General features: G+C 51.7%; 1 protein-coding gene across 1 annotated transcript in view; it reads left to right on the top strand.

Annotated features, from left to right (window-relative positions):
- Window positions 1–1,451: 1,451 nt before the first annotated feature.
- C13H14orf132 (chromosome 13 C14orf132 homolog) overlaps window positions 1,452–23,072 on the top strand; it is a 51,581-nt gene continuing 29,960 nt past the window's right edge. The window contains exons 1-3 of the mRNA XM_044231464.1: window positions 1,452–1,529; window positions 1,984–2,051; window positions 2,180–2,333. Coding sequence (XP_044087399.1) covers window positions 1,452–1,529; window positions 1,984–2,051; window positions 2,180–2,333 — 300 coding nt within the window. The remainder of the gene's footprint in view (window positions 1,530–1,983; window positions 2,052–2,179; window positions 2,334–23,072) is intronic.

Below are 23,072 nucleotides of genomic sequence, written 5' to 3'. Positions count from 1 at the left end.
TCCGAAACACATAAGGAACTCTTACAACTCACTAATAAAAGGACAATTGATCCAACTTTTTTTTCCAGTGGGTAAAAGACTGGATCCAACCCTTTGCAAAAGAAAATATACGAACATCCAAGAGTAAGCTAAAGTGATGTTCAAGATCATTGTCATCAGGAAAATGCAAATGGAAACCATAATGAAGTACTACTTTCCACCCACTAGAACAGCTTCTGTTAATAACAATGCCAAGTGTTCCGTGAGAACACAAAGCAACCGAAATTCTCCTACACTGCTGGTGGGTATATAAAATGTACGAACACTTTGTAACAGTTTGGTGCCTATTACAAACACAAAACTAAGCCATTGCCCTTTGAAAATGGAAACAGACTTGTAGCCAATGTTCAGTGTTTTAGTCATGATGGCCAAAGCCTTGGAGACAACTCCAGTGTCCATCAGCAGGAGAAAAGGTTCAAACAAGACTGGTCCATATGCACAGGGTCTGTGTTCAGCAATCACAGTGTAACTACCTACATATGCCACACCATGAACGAGTCTCCATGGCTGAACCCTAAAGCCAGACAAAGAAAAACAACAATTGGTATGATCCCATCTATATAGAAATCTAGAAAAGATAAATCTTACTGTAGTGCTAGAAACCTGATCAGTGTTTGCCTGAGACTGGCGATGGATGGTGGGTATTGACCCTACGGGAATAAGAAGAAACTTAGAGGGATGAGTGGAATGTTCGATATCTTGATTATAGTTCTGGTTACAAGGGTGTATATATGTATCAAGACTCATTGACATGGACCTGTAAAATAGATACATTTATGTAAATTATACATCAATAGGGTGAGTTAAATACCTCCATTCAAGCTTTTGTTGACAGCCTTTTAAATCCTCTGGTCCTCCTTGTTACTCAGCCAGTGTGGTAACATTAGAATGTTTCTTCTGTTCAAGGACATTGTAGTTAAAGAGTTTGGTTCAGGGCAAGGACATAATGAGCATTAAAAATGGACTTCAGGGGGGGTGCCTGGGTGGCTCAGTCTACTAAGCGTCTGCCTTCAGCTCAGGTCATGATCCTAGGGTCCTGGGATGGAGCCCCACACAGAGCTCCCTGCTCAGAGGAGAGTCTGCTTCTCCCTCTGCCTCTGCCTCTGTGATCTCTCTTGCTCTCACTCTTTCTCAAATAAAATAAAATCTTTAAAAAAAAAAAAAAAGAAAAGAAAAGAAAACAAGAATGGACTCAGGAACTTGCAGTGCATGAGGGAAGTGGGGCCCAGAGAGAGGGGAGACACTTGTCCAAGGATACACAGCCCCCTACTGGTATGGACTACAAGGTGTTGCTCAGGGGAGTTTTGGGTTTTAGAAAAACCTAAACAAGCAGAGGCAGATGTCGGTCCATCAATCCATCACCTCTTGTCCTGTCTGTTTTCCTTCACAACTGAGTCTGGGCCAAGGTCAGGATGCCTCCCACCCTCCACCACCCCAGCAAGTCCCGGCCCGCCACGCGGGCAATTGCCCAAGTGCAGAGCGCCTTCTGGGTGAGATGCCCGTGGTCCGCCCACTCCCCCCACCCCGGGGTACAGTCTTCACCAAGCAGAGAGGACCACCTTGGGCAGGTCTCTGCACCTCCATCATTGCCCACCTCCCCTCCAGGGGCTCGGGGAGAAGCCATGACTATGGCCGTCGGCTCTCACTACTCCTACGGAACCTAGAGTTAGTTCTGCTCCGAAAGTGAGGCAAGGCAAGGAAATAAAGAACAAGCCAAGCTAGTTTTTAAACCTCCTTGCGCCCAGCTCCAGGGCCTGAGGCACACTGAACTCTGGGCACAGAGCGGGCAAGGAAAGCTGGGTCACCCTGACTCTGACCCTCAAGCAAGACACGCCAGCCCCTACGGGGCGCCAACAGCGTTGTACTTGGGGTCCAGGCCCAAGTTCTTACTCCCATCAGCTGGGCGACCCCGGCCTCAGTTTCCCCACTTGGCCCCCCACGCAGGAGAGGATATGGGACGCGCGGGAGGTTCCGCCGGGCCCCGCCCTCGGGGTGGGGCTGGGGGCGGTCACGTGGAGGGGCTCCCGGGCCCCCGAGCCCCGCCCCGCTCCCCGCCTCTGCCGGATCTGGGTCCGGAGCGGAGCGCGGAGAGCCCACCGAGGCCGCCACGCCGAGGCTGCTGAGGTCCGCGGGGCCGCAGGATCCGAGGTGTCTGCTCGCTGCTCCGCCCGTTCCCGGCCAGCTGTGCAGGCGGCTGGACCCGCAGCAGAAGCAGCAGCAGCAGCAGCAGCAGCGAGGACTCAAGCGCGGGCGGCAGCGGCGACACCATGGATCTGTCCTTTATGGCCGCGCAGGTAACGGGGCGCCTTCCCCGCGCTCCCTGGGCTGCAAGTTTGGGGAGGTTCGGGGCCACGGGCTCGCCCTGCCTGCACCGCTGGCCGCGCCGGGAGGCTTCGAGCCGGGCGGTGGCGCCCGCCGGGGATCTACGTCCCAGTCCTTTGTCCGGAGCCGGGCATCCCCGACCTGATTTCTCGCGTCCGAGGCACAGAGCGCGGCTCCCGGGGGGTGGGGCCCGCCGTGCGCCCTGAGAGCGCAGGGCCGAGCTCTTCCCAGACTGCTAGGGCCCTGGGCGTTGCGAGGCGACCCCTCCCTGCCCATCCCCTCCCTGCCGTCCCCCCTCCAGGACCCGGGCCTTTCCCTCAGGGCCGTGCAGCCCAGATCCGTGCAAACCCGGGTGGGCGGGCACCCTCGCTGTTTTCCATTCCCTATCCTCCCGAGACGCGGGAGACCTCGGGCGCCCCCCACTCAGTTTCCCCCATTAAGTGGAGACCACAGCCCCCGCAGCCCGAGGAAGGAGGTGAGACCCGCTCTGTGACCAACCCCGCGCCAGAGCGCCGCTCTCCTTTTATCCTTCTTTTTCCTTTGTAGGGAGTCTGTAGGCATCAGTGCCCAACGCGACCGTAACTCTTCCCTTGACACAAAACAGGTTGCCAGTGTCAGGAAAAAAACCGATGACCTCTCGTCACTTGATCCCTGCTGAAAGAGAGTCCCCTGGAGTTCTGAGCGTTGGGTCTTTATGTTTTCGTGCTCAGCTCTCCTGAGCTAGAACAAAGACAGGCAGACACCCCCTTGGCAGAGCTGCCTGTGGCCTCTCCCGGGACCTAGTGCGGAGGACTGTCTGGCTCCAGGGAAGACCGCATTGGGTCTGGAGGAGTAAATCCCAGTGTACCACGTTCGGACCTTGCCCCTTCTATGAGTTGCTTATGTTGGGAGCCCAGAGGAAGGAAGGCCACCGAGCAGGGGCCCCGCTGCTGTTTAATTTTTCAGGGGATGGATTTGAAGAGAACACTTTCCTTTCTCACTCCCTAAAATCCCACCCACCCACCCCCAGTGGAAGCCTCTTGAAAAAGTAATAGCAAAATCCAGGTTGTATGGACAACGAGATCCCGAACCCAGTCACAGAAGGGTGCGAGATCCCCAGGATGGTTCCAGATCCCAGCTCTAGGCAGCCTCTTGTTTAGTTTTCCAAAATGTGCCTTGCTCCAGTCAGCAACACTGGTCTTTGCCTAATTTTCTGTCTCCTGTTTCTAAACCCTTGTTTATAAATATTGTCATGGGGGCATCATTTTAGACAGTGGTGACTTTAGCTACAGGTTAACTGGAGTGGCCTCACCAGATTTATGTCTAGAGGAGACGGGAGTTCACACACACCTGTCTCTGCCTGCCTCCTCAGGATCCCACCAAACAGCTTGCATCCATGGTTATGAGATGAGATAAATTGATCGGGGCTAACCCTGGGGCTGGCTGGAGCCTTGGAGGTTGCTATGGTAACCCGACAAAATAAACATAGGACTTTCCACCATCTGCAGGCAGAGCCCGCACAGAGATTGGGTTCTTTTTTCTCTGTCTCTCTTTTTTGTTTACTCTCAAGTTTTTTGTGCTCAGTATATTCCTGCCAACAGATATTTGGGCATTGGTGACATGCTCAGTCCCAAGTCAGTTGCAAGGAACAGAAACACAACGAGCCATGCTAGGGAGAAAGCCTGAGGTTTATGGAGCGCCTGCTGCGTGCCCACCATTTGCACACTGTATTATAGTAAATCCGGACAAGTCTGTGACATGGGCACTGTTATTCCCTCTTTCACAGATCAGGATATGAAACTTGAATAAGATTAAATAATTTGCCAGCATGGCGCATGTCCCCGCACATCAGCAGTGGACAGTGTGACAGGGAAATATTAATGTCTCCATCTACTTGTTTGGCAAAAGAGCCGAAAAGCTCACGCCAAGCTCCGTGCCGGACATATGGGGTGGGACGGGGGTGCTGGCGACAAAGTGAAAGGGGATGTATGTAGGTTTTCTTTCTGGGTGCTTACAGAGGACTGGAGAAGTGATGGGCCAGGCCATCCCCAGCAGGGGGAATGGATCAGGGGATCAGAGCCAACCAAGACGCTTGGCACATAGTAGGCCTTCGGCAAGTTTCTGTTAGGTGATTGGACGGGGGTGAGACCAGATGGATGTGTATTGTGAAAAGGCAAGAACAGGAAAACAATGCCTTTGTTGTGTTGGATGCCCATCCCCCCCGAACACCTGTCATTGTCAGGACTTGGAGGACATGAACTTGGATGGAGTAGAACTTCAGGCAGGTCTCCCCTGGTGGGCTCTAGGCACAGAGGCAGGAGGAGGGAGGCCCAGAATATAGTCACAGACTCCTTCAGGACGGGGGAAGATAGGAGCAGAGGACATCTGGGAGAGGGGGGCTGGGGCCAGGTCGCAGAGGTGCCAACCATTGCGTGGGAAGTTCACATGAATCAGTGGGCCGTGGGAGACATTGCAGGTCGTTGAGCAGGGAATGGTTTATGATTGAAATGGGGTACTTTGGGAAGATCCCAGCCCCAGTGGAGCAGAGAGGCTGGAGGCATTAGTAGCCAGAAGCACCCACCTGCTTGATTAGTTGAGGGAATGAAGCCAGCTCCCTGGGACTCCAAGAGCTCCTTCCCCTCCTCAGGGTTGTGGACTGTGATTCCTGCCCCTGGCTTTAAAGGGCCAAGAGGATATAAGCCATTTCAGAAAGAGTGGCCTCTCAAACGCTAAGCATTACAAAGACATGCTTTATGGATGGAGGGAGTGGACACCAGTTCTCCGGCAACTCCGCAGCCGCAGACCCGCCCTCACTGGTGTGGGTGCGTGGGGCTGTGTGAGGGGGTGTGGAAGAAGCTGTGAACCCAACCTCACCCCTGAGCCCCGGAGGTGCTCAGCCACCCTTTCCTCCACCCTGGACACACCCTAGCCCCTCTCTGCACAGTTCCTGGGTCCCCAGACCCCCCGGCAGGTTGAACACCTGTTTCTCTATGGTCAGCAGTGGCCAGAAGGGCAGGGCTGTGCAGATGCCCAGGGAGCTGAGGACCAGGAGGACAGCACAGACATTGAGGACTGAGCCCCAAATCCCTGTGTCATTGGTGGGGTGGCTCTTACTCCAAAGATGGCCCTGTTCCCTCCCTCCCCATCATGGTTCCTCTGCCCTTAAATCTGGGTTGACATCAGTGACTTTCTTGACCAGGAGAAGGCAGTGTGAGTGGCATTCTGGAATCTCCGAGATTAGCTTTTAAGGAGACTGCAGCATCCACTGATGAGTCCTAGAATGCTTGCTCTAGGGGAAATGCAGAGAGCCTGAGACCACTGCAATGAGACGAGAGAGTGAACATTTAAGGGACCTGCCGCATGGGCAGAAATGAACAAGAGGGTGAGGAGTGCTCGAGGCTGTGAAGGCCGAGTTGAACGAGCACACAGGACACACGAGCTCAGTCTTGTGTTTGTCCTGTGCCACCCCTACAGTGACTAGTCTAAACTCAGGAGTTCCCGACATTACTGCCACGAGGATCCCCTAGGAGCTTGGATGACCTGTGCCCCCACCCCACCCCCAGTGCTCCCCTCAGAGTCTCAACTGGAATCGGACATCAGTATTTTCTGCCGTTCCCCAGAAGATTCCAGTGTGTGGTCTGGTTGGAGACTCAAAGCTGAAACCGCACTTAGGGCCGTCTCCCTCCCTCTCCTCTGGATGGAACAGGTCCTTGGCTCCCTGGTCCCTTTCAGGTCACAAAAGGTCCTGTGGTCCCCAGAAGTCAACTGAGTGTGGATTCAGCAACTTAAAAAGCAAGACCCAGAATGATAACGTGGAGACTTGCTCCAGAATTGAGGCTCCCCCTTCCTCCTGCCCACACCTGCCGCATGTGGGAGACCCGTAGTCAGGGAGGTGTCTCTGCGAGTCCCGTCATGCAGACAGGGAAGAAGGGGAGTGCCAGGATGGCTCAGCCAGCAAGTGGAGGACCAGGCGTGGAGTCCAAACCCCATGGCTGTCCTGCATGTGGGTTCACCAGCTCTCAGAGCAGACCCAGTGCCAGGGTGCAAGGGTGCAGGGGGGAACCCAGGGCGTGCAGGGGTGCGGGGGGAACCCAGGGCCCCACCGTGGAGCAGCCCCAGGGGATCCTAAGTCCCTGAACACAGAGTGTTGTGCTTATGTCCATTTTTTAAAAAGATCTGTTTATTTGAGAGAGAGAGAGAGAGAGCATGAGCAGGGGGAGGGGCAGAGGGAGAGGGACAAGTAGACTCCCCAGCTAGCGGGGACCCCAACACGGGACTCAGTGCCAGGACCCCGAAATCTTGACAGTTAAGTCAGACACTTAACTGACCGAGCACCCAGGCGCCTCGTGTTTATGCCCATTTTTATTTTTTTTAAGATTTTATTCATTTATCTGAGAGAGAGAGAGAGAGCATGAGAGGGAGGAAGGTCATAGGGAGAAGCAGACTCCCTGCAGAGCTGGGACCCCCCGATGCGAGACTAGATCCGGGGACTCTGGGATCACAACCTGAGCAAAGGCAGTGGCTTAACCAGCTAAGCCACGCAGGCGCCCCTATGTCCATTTTTAAACATGTTCCTAAGGAGGACTCTATTAGTTTCCTGGGACTGCCCTTAACAAAGGGGCACAGAGTGGCTTGGCCCCAGGGGAGAATCCATTCCAGGCCTCTCTTAGCCTCACAGAGTTGCCCGTGGCCCTTGGTGCTCCTTGCCTGTGGCTGCATCTCTCTGATCTCTCCCTCAGCAAACCTGGCACCTGCCCTGTGTGTCTCTATGCCTCTTCTCCTCTGCTTAGAAAGACGCCGGCATACTGGGTTAGAGTCCACTCTGATGACCTCTGCTTAATTTGACTATACCTGCAGAGAACCTAGTTTGAAAGGAGGTCATACTCACCAGTATCAGGAGTTAGGGTTTCAGGAGCATGTTTTGGGGGGAGACACAGTTTACCCCATAATAACATCTGAACACCCACTAAGAATCCGAATCTTGATTCTTTATTAGTGGCCACTGGTCTTCGAGAGGCAGGAGGCAGATCACTTCTCTACACCTTAGTTTCATCATCTGTGAAATGGGCACAAAATCGCCTTCCCAGTGGAACTGTTCACATAGTCCTTCAGCTTCCTGTGGGCTGGATCCGGAGCTCTAGGGAGGAGAAGGCCACGGGCCTGCTGTATGATGTGTGACATGGTGTGGGTAAAGGGCCAGACGAGGTACCTAACCCACAGATCAGGGAAGGGTTCTGGAAGTTTGATTTCAGCTGTCCGAGGGAAGCCTAGCTGTTACGTAGACAGAGAAGGAGGGAGGACATTTAGGCAGTGGGATTAGCATGTTGAATGGAATAGGGCTTGAAATAGTGTTGAACAAGGGTTCAATGGGTTGAATGGAATAGGGCTTGAAATAGTGTCTCCTACTGGGTGTGGGGTTTGCAAGTCAGGGCATTTGGCTGCGGGGGGAGAAAGGTGGGGAGAGAGTGGGAGACTAGGGCCAGATAGCTGACCTCATGCAGTGGAGGACAATGGGGTGGGGTGACCCACAGGGCAGAGGACTGGCCTAGAAGAGGGCACAGGCATCTCTAGCCCCTATCTTGTGCCCACAGACACACAGGTCCAGGGCTGTGGGTTCTTCCAGGTTTTCAAGAAAACTGAAAATTTGGATTTTTACATGCAGTCTGGATTTTTAAATTTGGCCACTCATTAAAAATTTTTGGTAAGCCAGCCACCCATGATGTGAACTGCTTCAGTTACTTAATGCTTTTTATTTCAGCTACTTAGTGGTCTAAAGCAATCATTTACTTTGCTCACGATTTTGTGGGACCAAAATTTGGGAAGGATTCGGCTTGGCCATTTGTCTCTGCTCAGTGGCAGCAGGGCCTGGAGTCAAGACATCCAGCATCGTACACACGTCTGGCGACTCTGTTCAACTTGACCATTCTCACCACTTGGCCTTTCGTCTTGCAGATGTTTCTTCTGGTGGTCTCCTTGTGCCGCACTGCCTTCCCCCTGAACGGGCGTTCCTGGGTAGAAGCTGGGAGGTTTCCTATAAATGAGGCTCGGAAGTCCCAGAATGTCAGTAACTCTGTTCATTTGGCCAAGAAAATCCGAAGGCCAGACCCAGTTTCCGGGGAAGGGATCAGGTTCCACCTCTCAGTGTAGGGAACAGCGTGCACATCCAGGAGGGGCAGAAGGAATGGATATCTTTGGGGACTGGCTGTTTTAGGGGCCAAACCCGGCAGGTACGGGATTGGTCCTGGGGCTGCCCACGTGTTTGCCCTAGACGAGTGGGATGTGTGTAGAACTTGGCAAAACCTTGTGAACTGCCAACTCCAAGAGAAAAATAAATTACTGCTAAGGAGGTAGGCCATGACATCATTAGGCTGAACTGCATCAAGTTGCTGATCCGTGGCCATTTTTACCTGACAATTTCATATAGTTCAGCCTAATTGGTGCTAGCTGGTGAAACAGCAAGTTCTTGAGTTATGGAGGGAAGGAGGGGAGGAGACGCGGGGAGGGAGATCTGCACCTGCTGGGGAGACCTGAGGGGGCTTCCTGTGTTTGAAGAGAGGGAATCTCCCCACCACAACCCCAAGACACACACACACACACACACACACACACACACACAGCTGAGCTTTCAGAACCTTGACCTTGCTAGTGGGAGGACACAGTCACTCCTGGAACATTGTGTTGGTAGTGGGCAGGTCTTTCCGGAAGACAGTCTGTGTGGTCTAATCATAGCTGAGATGCATCAGCCACCATCCCTAATCCCCTACCCTTTCCTCCCCCTAAACCTTGGGGGACTCATAGTTAATTTGCATTTTAATCATTTTTCATGGAGAAGGAAAAATCCACTAAGGAATCCAGTAGTGCTGAAGAGGTTATTCTGTTATCTCTGGAAATGGCCATCCCTACAGGCATGGGCTTGTGGGATGATTCCAAAAGATCTGCAACACACCAGCAGAAATTTTCTCTCCCCAGAAGAACGCAGCACTGCCCAGAAAAATAGAATTCTAGGGAGTCTGGCAACTTCCTACTTAGAGAATGTTTTCCCCAGCCAGCAACTGCTCTCTTTTCTTAAAGCAAGATTTATCATTAGAATACAAATTGTCTATTTATCTCAAATGTTTTTAACTGTAGGGCCTGTCTTGTTATACTTCCAATTTTCATTTAAAAGATTTAAATATTTTATCTTTGTAATTAGACCTGCTTCAAGAGAGAATATAATGCTACATTTTTGCAGGGGCATAATGAGAGGTTAAGGAAGACTCAAAATTCATGTTACTTTTTGTAGACCAGATTTCTAGACAGCATTTTGGGAGTCAAGACACTCCATGTCACAGAGCTAAGAGAACTGGGGCATCCAGAGGTGAGTTGCAAGTCTCCAATCAAATACTTGAGTGTTTATGGAGCAGCTCCTGTGTGCTGAACTCTCCTCACTCTGCTTTTAGGAACTGAACCCCAGTTCCTTCTCTTCTGAGATGATGGAGACTCACCTCTTCACTGCCCCCTCATTCTGTCCCCTCAAGATGTCCCTATACTTTCCCATTATAACTGCCATTTATAAAATTCTTAGGGGGGCACCAGGCGGGCCCTGTGTTGTGCAACACACAGAATCTCACTAAATCCTTTATGACAGGTCTGTGGAATAGGCAATTTTAAGACCCATTTTACAGATGAGGAAACTGAGGCTTAGGGCACACACAACTGAGATTCAAACCCAGATCTCTCTGCCATGTCGGCTTGTTTGTTTTTTTTTTTTTAATGCAATCTCACAATCTCTGCCTTCTGCTTAGAGTCTTTAAGTCGTTCATATTTAGTGTGATTTCTTGATGTGGTTGGGTTTATATCTACTATCCCATTGTTGCCTGTTGGTCCCATCTGTACTTTGTTCCCTTTCCCCTCTTTTTCTGCCTTAGGAAAAAGGAAGGAAATAAGGAAATATATTAGGAAAAGGAAGGAAATTAGGAAAAATAAGGAAACTTTTGTTATTCCATATGATCTCCTTTGTTGGTTTACTAGCTCTAACTGTTTTGTTATTTTAGCAGTTGCTTTAGGATTTCTAGTATGGACCATCAAGTTATCACAGCCGAGCTGCAATGATATTATACCACTTCACACTACTCTCCCCTCTCAGCTGCTGTGCTGTTATTGTTACACATTTCACTTCTGTGTGTTATAAGCCTCATGCTACATTATTTTCTCATAGGATTATTTCTTCCAGTGTTCTTTATTCCTTTGTGTAGATCACAAATGTGGTATCATTTTCATTCTGCCTGAAGGACTTTAACATTTTTAGTGTGCACAAGTGCTGGCAATAAATTCTTCCAACTTTTATATGTCTGACTGGGAAGAGTCTCTCTCTCTTTTTTTTGAACTATCATTTTTGAAAGTTAATTTTTACTCGGCATGGAACTCTAGGTCGACAGTTTGTTTTTCAGTGAAGATATTGTTCCTCCAACTTCTAGCTTGCAGTGTTTTTACTGAGAAATCTGCTGCCATCGGATTTTGGCCCTCTAAACATAATGTGTCTTTTTTCCTTTGGCTGCTTTAACAGCTTTCTCCTTATTGATTTTGGGAACTTTGCTTATAACATGGTTTAGTGCAGTGTTTTGTTTTGTTTTGTTTGTTTTTCCCATGTTTCTTGTGCTTAGGATCTGGAAGCTTTCCCATCTGTGGGTTTGTAAATTTAAGGTCTACAACACAGTGATTTGGTGTGTGTATTTATCACAAAATGATTACCGTATCCTTACCTCATATAGTTACAATTCTTTTTTTCTTGTAGTAAGAACTTGTTAAGATCTATTCTCTCAATAACTTTCAAATATACAGTACAGTACTTTTTAACTATAGTCACTGTCCTGTACATTATATCCCTAGAACATTTTTTATCTTGTCACTGGAAATTTGTACCTTTTGATTATCTTCACCCAATTCCTCCAGTCCCTGCCCCTGGCAACCATCCATGTGGTCTTTGTTTCTATGAATCTGGATTTTTTTAGATTCTGCATATAAATGAGATCATACACTATTTGTTTTTTTTTTTCTGACTTATTTCACTTAGCATTAAGCCCTCAAGACCCATGCATGGTGGTGCACATGGCAAGATTTCTTTCATTCTTCTGGTGAATAGTATTCTGGGGTGTGTGTGTTTGCGCACGCGCGTGCGTGCACGTGCGCGCATATCACATCTTTATCCATTCATCCACTGATACACACTAGGTTGTCTCAGTATCCTGGCTGTTCTAACTAATGCTGCAGTGAGCATAAGGGTACAGATCACTCTTCGGACAGTGATTCCATTTTCTTTGGCTATATACCCAGAACTGAAATTGCTGGATCACATGGTAGTTCTATATTTTTTAATTTTTAATTGAATTTTTGAACCCCCACACCCCTTTCCACAGTAGTTGCACCAATTTACACTCCCACCAGCAGTGCACGAGTCTTGCCTTCCACCCGTATCCTCACCAACCCTAGGTTTGTTTTTTTTTTTTTTTGTCTTCTTTCTTCTTGATGCTGGCCCCTCAGACAGGTGTGAGGTGACAGCTCATTGCAGGTTTTGTTTTGCATTTCCCTGATGATAAGTCATGTCAAGCACCTTTTCATGCACCTGTTAGATCTTCTGAACGTCTTCTTTGGAAAAACTCCAATTCGCATCCTCTGCCCACTTTCTATCTGGGTTCTTTGGGTTTTTTTTCTTGCGTCACATGAGCTTTACATTATTTCTTTACATAGCTTCTTTGTTCCCACCTTTCCTCTCCTTTGGAGACTCCATTTACACATGCATCCAGCTGCCTACAGGTGTCTCCCAGCTCCCTGGTGTTTATTCATTTTTGATGAGTCTCCTTTTCTGATTGTGTTTCATTTAGGGTAACTAGTATGGATGTGTCTTCAAGTTCACCAGTGTTTTTCTTGAACATCTAATCTCTGAATCCCATGCGTTGTATTTTTTATCTCAGGCATGGTAGTTTTTATGTCTACAAGCTTGATTTGTGTCTTTCTTTATATTTTCAATTGTCTTAGCATGCTCAGTGTTTCTTTAGCTTTCTGAGCTTGTGGAGTAGTTAAAACAACTGCCGCCTCGGCCCTCATTGGTTACTCTTAATTCTGCCTCAGTTCTGGCTGATTTTGATTGACTGCTTTCTCCTCATTGTGAGTCATATTTGCTGCTGCTTGGTATGCCTCATAATTTTTTATTAGATGCCAAACATTGTGAATTTTACATTGTGGGATGCTCAATATCCTTTTATTCCTATAAATATTCTTGAGCTTTGTTCTGGGATGCAGTGATGTTTCTTGGAAACAGTTTGATCCTTTGGGGTCTTGCTTTTAAGGTTTGTGAGGTCAGACTGGAACCATCTTTAGTCAAAGAGCCATTCTTTCCTGCTGGTGAGGCAGGCAGTTCTGAGTAATTTACACAGTGCCTGTGGATTGCAAAATTTTCAAAGTGACTGTCAGAAACAGGAACTGTTTCCAGCCTGTGTGGATGTTGGGCACTATTCCCTGTCATCCTTTTGGGTGATTCCTGCCTCCATTGCTTCCCTGACACACATGCACCCATCAGTCTTTTCCTGGATATCTGAAGAGTCCTTCTGCAGACCCCCAGGATTCTCTTTGTGTATAGCTCTCTCCCCTCCATGCTCTGCCTCATCGTCTCCAGCTGCACTGGTCTCCCTGGACTTTAGTCCCATCTTTTCCATCAAGGAACCTACTGGTCTCTGCCAGGTTTCCCTGTCCTGTTCCACAACCTGGAAACTCTCCTCAGGTAGGCAACTGAGTCACTTGGAGGGATCACCTAGTTTGTTTCCTGTCTCTCAAAAGTCAGTACTCTTTGCTGCCTGATGTCCAATGTCTTGCAACCCATTTTCATGTATTTTGTACATTTTTATTGTTGTTTCATTTGGAAGGGTAGATCTAGTCCCTGTTACTTGGCTGGAAGCAGAATTTTCATAGGTGTTTTCAACAACTATGTTCCCATCTTCCTCCTTTCCTGCATTATGGGGAAGGGGACCCAAGACCTGAGTCTGACTCTGGCCAACTGTCTCCGCCTGCCAACTCCCAGCCCTGGACCCTTGCTTGGTCTGGCACATCTCGGAATCTTCTGAATGTTATAAAATGTGGGTGGGGTACGCACTTAATCTCACAGGTGACTCTCGGATGTCAGGGTTAGGAAGCCAAACTGCACAGACCGGGCAAGTTCCTTTCCATGCTACCTTGCCATGTGAGTTTGTTTTTTTTTTTTTTTCGGGTGCTTTGGGACAGGATGTAGGGGACATCGAGAGAGCCAGTGCTGTGCCACAGGTGTCAGGTGGCTTAGTGAGCAAGGATGGGTTCCCTGAGGCTTCCCTCCAGGCCCCTGCACCGTGGGGAGGCTCAGTCCCCAGAGGGATGGAAGTGAAGGATGGAGCAGGCTGGTAGGCAGCAGCTGAGACTCCATGTGTCCTCTCCAGACCCTGCAACCTCCCCTCATCCATCCCCTCAGCATGGAGCTGTGGGAGCTGGTTAGAAATGCAGTTAACTTGGCCTCCAGCAGCTTTGCGGGGGAGGGGGAACCTCAGGGAGGTGACTAATTGCTCTCCCAGACCCCTGCACCCTCGCCTCTCCCGAGCCTGGCAGTGTTGTTGGCATGTCCTGCCTCCTCTCTGAGGTCCTGCCAGCTCTTCTTTCTCCCATGGAGATCCTGCTGCGGCCTCGCCATACATCCCAGTAACCTAGCAGGCAGGGTGGACTTGCGGGCAACATGCCACACAGAGCCCCCCGCAGTGGGAGAGGGGGCGGGTAGTGTGGATGAATCTTGAGCTCCTTGAGGATGGGTTCCATGCTGCACAACTACCCAGTGAGGACAATTCCACTGCACGCCCATGTCACACACAGGGAGACCAAGGCTCTGAGAGCCTGTGTTTCTGGCCCAAAGTCACCCAGGCAGGAAGGGGTAAGATGGGGCTGGGTCTGAGCCAGGGCCCAGGTGCCAGGTGGGGAGCAGCTAATGGGTTGCTGTGCCACAGTGGGCCTCCAAGGCGCCCCAAGCCCCAGACCAGCATGGTTCTTTGTCACAGCCGTCTGTTAGCCGGTCTCCCTCCCTAGAGCCTGTGTGTGCACAGGGGACCGTAGCTGCAGGGAGTTGTTCCAGAGCCCAGACAGGCTGGCGCCAGAGGCTGGCCAGAGGCCCACAGAAGGCTAAAGGGGGTTGGGGGGTGCAGGGCTGCAGCAGGGGGAGCTGCTCTGGAAGAGCTCCTCTCCCTCCTCCTCCATCAGAACATCAGAGAATCCTGGTGTTCCCTGAGTTCGGGGTTCCTGTCTCCTTTATGCTGGGATCATCACTGCCCAGCCCAGGGCCAAATGGGGAAAATACTGAATCAATGATTGAGAGAGCCAGGAATCCCAAGAAGCACAAGAAAAGCTGGATAGAAAACCATGTCTTGTGTCACCTTGCATCACTTCCTGTTGGGGTCTGGGTCACAGCTTTCTTCCCCCAAGGGGAACCCTTGGTCCCTAACCCCGGGACCTGGCCTACCATAGGTCCTTAGTAGCCCATGGAATGCACACAGTGACCCCCTGAGTTGGGGAACTGGAGAGTGAACTCTGATTCCCATGTTTGCCTTACTCTAGGACCAGATCCCCAGGAAGACCTACTGTAATGCCAGAAATCCCTCCCAGCATGCCTTGTGAAGTGACCTGTGCATCTGCATGGACAGGGAACTCACCACCTGGCAAGACCATGACTTCACTGTGCAGCAGGGAAATCACTTCCTCTCTCCAAGCCTCTGCATGCTCAGGGTACAGTGGGGTCATGGTAGTTGTGATAAATTATGATCAAGCTCAAGATTTTGAGGCTTACCAGCAGGAATGTGGCTCCTACTAAGTGTCAGTGAATGGGAATTATTCACAACAGACTTCCTCCCTTGAGTCAAAAATCATCTGCCCTTCATCCCTGGCACCGAGTCTAATCCTGCTTGCACGTGATGGGCTCTTCTGTGATTGCACTGGGGGACCACAGAGAGCACCCTGGGGTGGGGGGGCAGAAGGCCTGAGTCCCAGGGCTGGCTCTTCCATGAATGATTTGGAGTAAGATACTTTAACTTGTAGCCTCCGTGTCTCTGTAAAATGGGTACAGTAACACCTAGGTCATGATGTGGGCAGGAGAATGAAATGAGATGATGGTTGTAAAAGTACACCTTAGTGCATGAATACCAGTAATTATTACTCCATCTGGGCCATCCTCCTTTATTCTCCCTTGGTACCATTCCTTTTTCGAACTAAGTGTAGCTATTTCCCTCCCTCAACTGTCTTCCCAAATGACTACTCTCTCTGAAATCTTCACCAGGTCAGGCAGTGTTCTTATAAATCCATTTTCTTAAAATATGACATGATGCCCCGGAAGAATCCATCACCTCCTCGGATCTAACCCTGATACACCCGTTAATGTGGCCATTGAGAGCCATATCTTGCCTCCGGTGATGCTGTACCTTTGACTCCTACTGATGAGAGCCATCTCTTTTCCGAGTGCTTTGTAGCCAGTTCTGCTTTCTAGAATGTGTACAATTGATCTTTTTGAACCTTAACACAGATATGTCAAGAGCTGCGAGGCGTCTGAAATTCTACCCTGTGTGTAAGTTTGCCTGCTGTAATTTAAATGATGCTGGCAGAAGACATGAGGCTCCTGGATAGAGAACTCTATGACTCAGAGCGCAGCCAGCAGTGTGAGCTTCATGTTCTCATCAGTACACCCTACTGCACGGGCCCCAGGGGGGTGATGCTGAGCTGCCCTGGGGAGACTCTCTCTGCGTGCTCCCTGGGTTTTGTGGAACAGCCAAGAAACCCCATGCTTAGGAAAACCTGCTCTTTTCAAGGGAGCTGCTGGCAAACCTGCCCCACCTTTGTCTCCGAGGGAGTCACCCTGGTCAGGAGACAGATGTGCCCTCAGCCACACAGGGAACATCATCTTTGTTCGGGGCAGTTTGCTCTGCAAACGTCCTTAAAAGATAGTCTGAAGCAGGGTGCTTGGGTGGCTCAGTCAGTTAGGCATCTGACTCTTGATGTTAGCTCAGGTCATGGTCTCAGGGTTGTGGGTTCAGGCCCCGTGATGGGCTCCACGCTCAGCAGGGAGTCTGCTTCAGATTCTCTCTCTTCTCTCCCTCTGCCCCTCCCCAGCTCATTCTCTTTCTCTGTAAAATAAATAAATCAATCTTAAAACAAAACAAAAAGGACGGTCTGAGACAAAATGCCGCCGATTCCTTTGCCAAGAAGGCGCATGAGAGATGGATGGAGAATGGTCTTCCGGCTTCTCCTGCGAACCGCCGTGCACCGATATGGGCCTGCGTCTCCCTTGGCTGTTCCTGAGCTGTGTCACTTCGGGCAAAGCACTAGCCTCTCTGGTCCTCTGTTTCTGCAGCCTGAAGTAGAAGTGCTGTGAGGCGTCCTTAGGAATCGCCTTCTAGAAGCGTGCTGGCTGTGCGGGTACCCAGCGGGCCGAGGAGAGGAGGCAGCGGAGCCGCCGCCACCATGATAGGAAGCTCATCTTTCCATCGCTTGATTCTCACCCCTGTGTCTCCGCCACCCCTCTCTGACCTGGTGCCCCTGCTCCTGCCCCTTCTCTCCTGTCAGATGGGCCCAGTCTCCATCCTGACCCTGAGCCCCACGGCCAGGGTGGGCGCCTAAAAGCTGGGCTCCGGGGGCTCCAAGCAGTATGCACAGAGCCTGGCTCCTGCCCAGCTTTCCGAGTCTCCACCTCTTCATCCAGGTCACAGAACCTGCCTCCTGGGATTTAGGAACAAATGAAAGGAGGGGGTAAGCGCGTTTGGAGCATTCCCGCGTGAGACAAGTGCTCAGCAGGGCCGTGACGGGGCTGTTCCTGGGGTCTGAGCTTCCCAGAACACAGGATGAGGGTGAAAACGCAAGATTCCCTACCTGCTGGGAAAGGCGGCCACGCCAGCCGCTCCCTGGAGAGAACTGATGCGGAAGAGAACCACCTCCGAGGGGGCTGCGGGGCGCGAGCTGGTTTTGCAAACCTTGCAGACCGCTCCGCGTGCGGGGCATCTGCGTGGCAGGGCCCCCATGAGTCTCCTGTGTAGGGGACACAGAACTGAACCAGCTGCCGTCCCCTGGGCTCGAGAAGCCGGGGTACCTCGGGCCCCCGACACCTGCTATCTGGTCTCTGCATTGCTGCTTGCACACTGTGACCCTGGGTGACAATGTTCCCCTCCTTCGGCTCCATTTAGGGCCTCCACGTAGCATAGTGGTTGAGGGCTGGAGACCAAGAGTCGGAGAGATGGGGTTCAAATCCTGAATTGGAAACTGGTGGGAGATTCAAACAAGGCGGTGTATCTTCCTCGGCCTCGGTGTCCTTATCTGTAAAGTGGGGATGATGACTTTTCCTGCCTCGTGGAGCTGTTGTGAGCAGAGGCCAGATGTGAGCAGATGTGAGCAGAGCCCAGCCACTTAAGGGTGCCTGTTGTGATGCTGCATTTTCTGGGTCTGGGTCTGCAAAACGGGCCGGCGGGAGTGGACCACAGGACCTCTTACTGCATGGGGACTTGGAAAGACTCCCAGAGTCGAGGACCTCTTACTGCGTGGGGACATGGAAAGACTCCCAGAGTCGAGGTGAGCAAACCTTGGTCCAGATGTTCCTCAGCCTCTTCCTGGTTTTGTGTGACATGGACAGGTCCTATCCCTTTCCTGTGCTCACCTTCCATAGCAGCGGCGGATCCCACCTCCTCCTCCACGTATGACAAAAGTGCTGGTCACTACGCCTGGCCCGGGAGCTGGGTCGGTGTCAGGGGGCCTCTCAGTTCTGAGCTTGTTCGTCAGCAGGGCTGCTGGTCCCAGAGAGCACTCCTCTATCGGGGCCGTCGCCAGGAGGAAGGTACCAGACTTGGAGTCCTCCTTGGGGCCAGAGCAGGTAGGATTCTCGAAGTGGGCTACATGCGGTCCCAGTGGCTGGAGCGCCCATTGTTTCATCCCAAAGCAAGGCTTAGTCCTCAGGACATCCTCTGGAGCAGCTTGGGCTGATGGACCCCCATGCATCTCCCCCAGCTCATTGTACCCCTGTGGTAAGCAGGGTGGACTGTCCCCTGGGTGGACAGGAAGGAACAATGACTTCTGCAAAAGGAAAGTCTGCTCAGCTGCCTCCTGGCAGGTGATGTCTGCTGGGTGCTCCGAGGTGGAGCCCATTCTCTATACTTTCAGTCGGGAAAGTTCCGTGGTGCAAAGGGATATTCTGGGGAGAAATCTGCAGGCCTCCATTCCCGGGATCCATCGTGGAGAGGAACGTGAAGATCCCAGGGCCCCTTCTGGCTTGATTCATGTCACAGTGGTGGACAAGTTGGCCTCCAACTGCCATCGGTCCCTGGAGTGCAGTGCCCACCATGTCCTCACCGCCCTCCCTGGGTGCAGTGGCCTTGCCGTATGGTGACCGCGTTGCTAGATCTGAGCTCAGCCCGAGCAGGGACTCGGAAGACCGGCAGTGACGGGCATCCCTCACGTTGCCACGGTGCTTTTAGATTTGCCATAAGCCTCAGAGCCGGCTCTGATACGGGAGCGCGGGTCAGCACCTCTGCTTTCAAAACCGGAACCCCAGGTGCAGAGAGCAGAAGTGGGTAACCCTACCCCAGGCTGGATCCCAGCCCTGCCACAGGGTGTGGCCAGGGGGCCAGAAGCAGCTCCCGAGGGGAAAGGGCAGCCCGGCAGAAGGCTGAGGAGGCAGGTGGTGAGTGGTCTGAGAAGGTTCCGGAATAGGGCAGCCCAGGGCCGCATCTGGAAAGTGTTCTGCTTGCAGGAGGGGCCATGCTGGGGACTGGGGAGGGCACTGCACCAAGGGACAGAATGGTAGCCAGATGCCAGGTCCTCTAGCTTCGGTGCCCACTGGGGGTGAACCCCTCGGCCCTGGAACGCAGAGGGGCCCAGACTGCAGCACGAGCAGACTGATGCTACCTCTCGGGCCCTCGGGCCAAGTCTCATGTTCCTTCCTTAGTCCACTTAATTCGTTGGACAGCTGTCCTCTGGGCCACTCGCCTGGGTCTGGCTCCGTGCTGGGTACCAGGTACTTGTACCAGGTACAAGGGCCCAGCCGTCTGGTGGGAGAGCAGCGGAGCCCAGAGAACGGGTGATACTCAGAGGGAAGGGTGGGGCAGGCACCTCCAGCAGCCTGCTAGAGCAGGCTCTCTGGGAGGGCTTCCTCAAGGAGGTGGCATCTCAGGCCCTGTGGTTATGCTTCCGTGCCTGCGGCTTGCTTGGAGGCTGCAGCAGCTCTGGGGTAGCCATAGGCTCTGGAGGGAACAGGCTGGCAGGTCCTGGACTCCTGTAATTCTGGGCTCCAGCCAGCACCACGTTCTGTCTATTTGGGGACTTGCAAAGCTTGACCTTGGGGCAGTGAGGTCCCTCAGGAAGGAAGGGAGGCCAGGACAGGAGTGAAGCCCAGGTGCCCTCCTACCCTCTCCTCCCACCCACTGAGGCTCAGACACCTATCCCGTGTCCCTGTCCTCATCACACCTGTAATGCCCAAGGCCCACTGGCCCCGGCATGCTCAGAGCCCAGGGGCTTCCTGCCCGCCACACTCACTCTAGACCGGGCCCAGGCTCCTGCCCGAGACCCCTTCCACGTGGGTGTTCAGTTTCTGGGTGTCGGCCCTGGGACATTTGTTCACCTGGGAGACTTGGCTTCCCGTTTGGGCCGGGAGAGCGCCTGAGGCTCAGACCGCCAACCACAGACTTGCATCTTGCAGGAGCAGGAAGGGACTTGGCATCGAAGCCCTCTTCACACAGAGCTGGTGTCGGTCCCGTGTGGGACAGTGTCGAGGGCCTGGGAATGTGCCTGGGGCAGGGCTTGCATTGGTGGTTGGAGCTGGCCTCTAGGAAAGATGTCCTCTTAGGGGCACCTGGGTGGCCCTGCAGGTTAGGCATCTGCCTTCAGCTCGGGTCATGATCTCACAGTCCTGGGGTGGAGCCTATGTCGGTCCCCTTGCCCCATGGGGAGTCTCCTTCTCCCTCTTCCCCTGCCCGTGCTCTCTCTCTCTCTCTCTCTCTCTCGCTATCTCTGATAAATAAAAAAATAAAATCTTTAAAAAGAAAAGCAGATGTCCTCTTAGACCCCTTGCTCTTCCTCTGCCTTCTTATCAGTCGTAAAAACTGATCCATCCTTCTACGACCCTAACAAGTCTCTTTGGGGGTCACAGGCAGCTCCTCTGGGTCACCTACCCCAGCTGTGGGTCGGCGTTTGGAGGACACAGCTGCCTTCGAATTCGTGCTCCGCCGTCCAGGCTCCTGTGTGACTTGAACCAGTCACTTAGCAGCTCTAGACCTGCTCCGTGGCCTGTGAGATTGACAAGGGACATTAGGCTGGAAGGGTTCGGTGGGGACTGGGAAGATCAAGGGCACAGGCCTGGCACTGAGCATTGTCTAGATCGAGGGAAGGGGGGCCGAGGAAGGGGGACGGGACATCAGCCATGACGCCTGGCTCCAGCTGGCAAAGGCTCCTGACTCACCGGTCCCTTCTCCCAGAAACTCATCTCAAATCTTATGGTTCTTTCCCCATTTTTTTAGCTCCGTTATGGGTCAAGGTTGGTGCTGCATGACAGGGGGAGATTGCAGGTGTTGCTTTTGGAAGCTCGGCTGTCACTCACAGTGATTGGCTTGCAGGAGAATTACATGCAAGGAAGCAAGAGCCTTTAGCTATATTCTTCATTTTTTAAAAAAGATTTTATTTATTTGACAGATAGTGATCACAAGTAGGCAGAGAGGCAGGCAGAGAGAGAGGGGGAAGCAGGCTCCCTGCTGAGCAGAGAGCCCGATGCAATGCGGCCTTGATCCCAGGACCCTGGGATCATGACCTGAGCCGAAAGCAGAGGCTTTAACCCACTGAGCCCCCCTAGGTGCCCAATATATTCCTCATTTTAACACAATCAGCATGTTGAACTGATTCTGGCCAGATCACGGGCTCTGCGGTCAAAGGGTCACTTACAGCCAGGTTGGTGGAGAAAATCCTTGGCTGACCAAATAGTTTTCTACAGCAAATATTCTAACAAATGATAACAATTCGCTTGGTAAGTCCATAGCCTTTAGAGCTGTTGAAACAGCATTCATTATAATATCAATGCTGGGAGCTCTTCTCCGTAAGCAGAATCCAGCTTGACCTTTGGAGGATGAGCTGCAGAATCCATTTGGCTTTAACTTAAACGATCAGGTAACGGTGATGTAAATATTTCGTCATTTTTCCTCTTATCTGCCGAAGCGAAGGGAAGACCCCGTATCAACAGCTTCATGGTCTCTCAAATTTCAAGCAAACCTGTCTGGATTCTGGTTTCTTGTTTGCTTCTGGTGACGTGTAATTTACAAGAGATAGAGCAAGACTCTTAACCGTGCGGCCTGATGAATCTACGTATTGTGCCAAAAACTGTGGACATACCAGGCCTGGCTGCCATCGGGTGAAATCCCTGCTTACAAAGTTGGCGCTTGGCTGGAGGGTCCCCCTCCTCATTGCGAAGCCCGGCGCGGACACTGCTTGTGCCAACAGTAAGTTCCGTGCAAACAGTAGGGCTCATGCAGAACTCTTGCTTTCCTTCCCGGGGGTCTGGAACGTGGGTGTGTGCCGGCCGGGGGTTCCTGTGTGGCCAGCCCCCAGCAAAAATTCTGGTGCTGTGTATCCTTAGTTGGCTGCAATGGGGACATTTTGTCACAACTTGTTGGGGAATTGGGTGCGTCCTGCGTGACCATACCAGGAGGAGATCCTTGCAAACTGGTGCCTAGTTTCCTGTGGGCTTCCTCCTTTTTACACATTTTCCCTTTGCTGATCTTGCTTTGCATCCTATGCAATGACACATGGGAGCCATGAGTCTGCCCAGGGCATCATTGAACCTGGGGTAGGCCCGGGGCCCCACATACACACGTGAGCGCCCCTGTGACGGCCATCTGGGTCCAGAAGTAGATCGTTTTCCTCCCAAAGATGCCCTCCTGCAGCCTGCACCTGCCCCTCATCTCGCTCTCCCTCGTCCCCCACCCCTGCCAGGCCTTGGGGAGCATCTTTCCCTGGCCACTCCTCTGGAGGCAGCTCTGGTTGCACACAGAAGAATTGTTTTCTCCCTTTTTGGCACACAGCTTACTCACAAATGCATCTTTTTGTCTCCTGAAAATAGCTGCTTCTGACCCAGCAGAGTTTTATCCACCAGAATGTTCCTTAATGACATCATCTCTGAGCCTCTGAGCCTGTTCCCTGACCCCCAGCACTTTCCTCCCTGTTCTCCTTTAAAAAATCTTGTGAACAGTGGCTTATTATAATGATGTCTGTTATTAGAATGTTCCTGGGGGGTTTCATAGTCTACTTTCTTGCCGGAGACTTTTAATAAGCTCCGATTCCAACCCCGGATCTGAGAACACTTTTTTCTCATGGACATCGTTCATCTGAACAATGTTGAATGGGGACTAACGTGGTGGGTTCCCCAGAGGGATCAGGGTCCTCTCGGGGAGTGACAGGCTTTCCATAGTTCTAGCTGAAGGAGATACAGAAAGGGCTCGGTTTGCACCCACCATGTTGACCAGGAATAGTAGCAAAAAGTCAAAATCTGCAAATAGCGGCAATAGGGTTAAAACACTTTAATCCCTTGAAACAACAGGATTCTGAAATACCGATGGATCTTGCATTGATGCAATGAAGCATTTTTAACTCTCCTCTCCTGTGTAATTCATTTTCATGGAAACTCTCGAGAGACCCATGTATTTCCAGTGATGTGGGAATGAGGCTCCTGAAATCAA

Source organism: Neovison vison, chromosome 13 (assembly GCF_020171115.1).
Source record: "Neovison vison isolate M4711 chromosome 13, ASM_NN_V1, whole genome shotgun sequence".
NCBI lineage: Eukaryota > Metazoa > Chordata > Mammalia > Carnivora > Mustelidae > Neogale > Neogale vison.
Note: the sequence above shows the minus strand (reverse complement) of the source record. Positions and strands in the feature narration are given on the sequence as shown.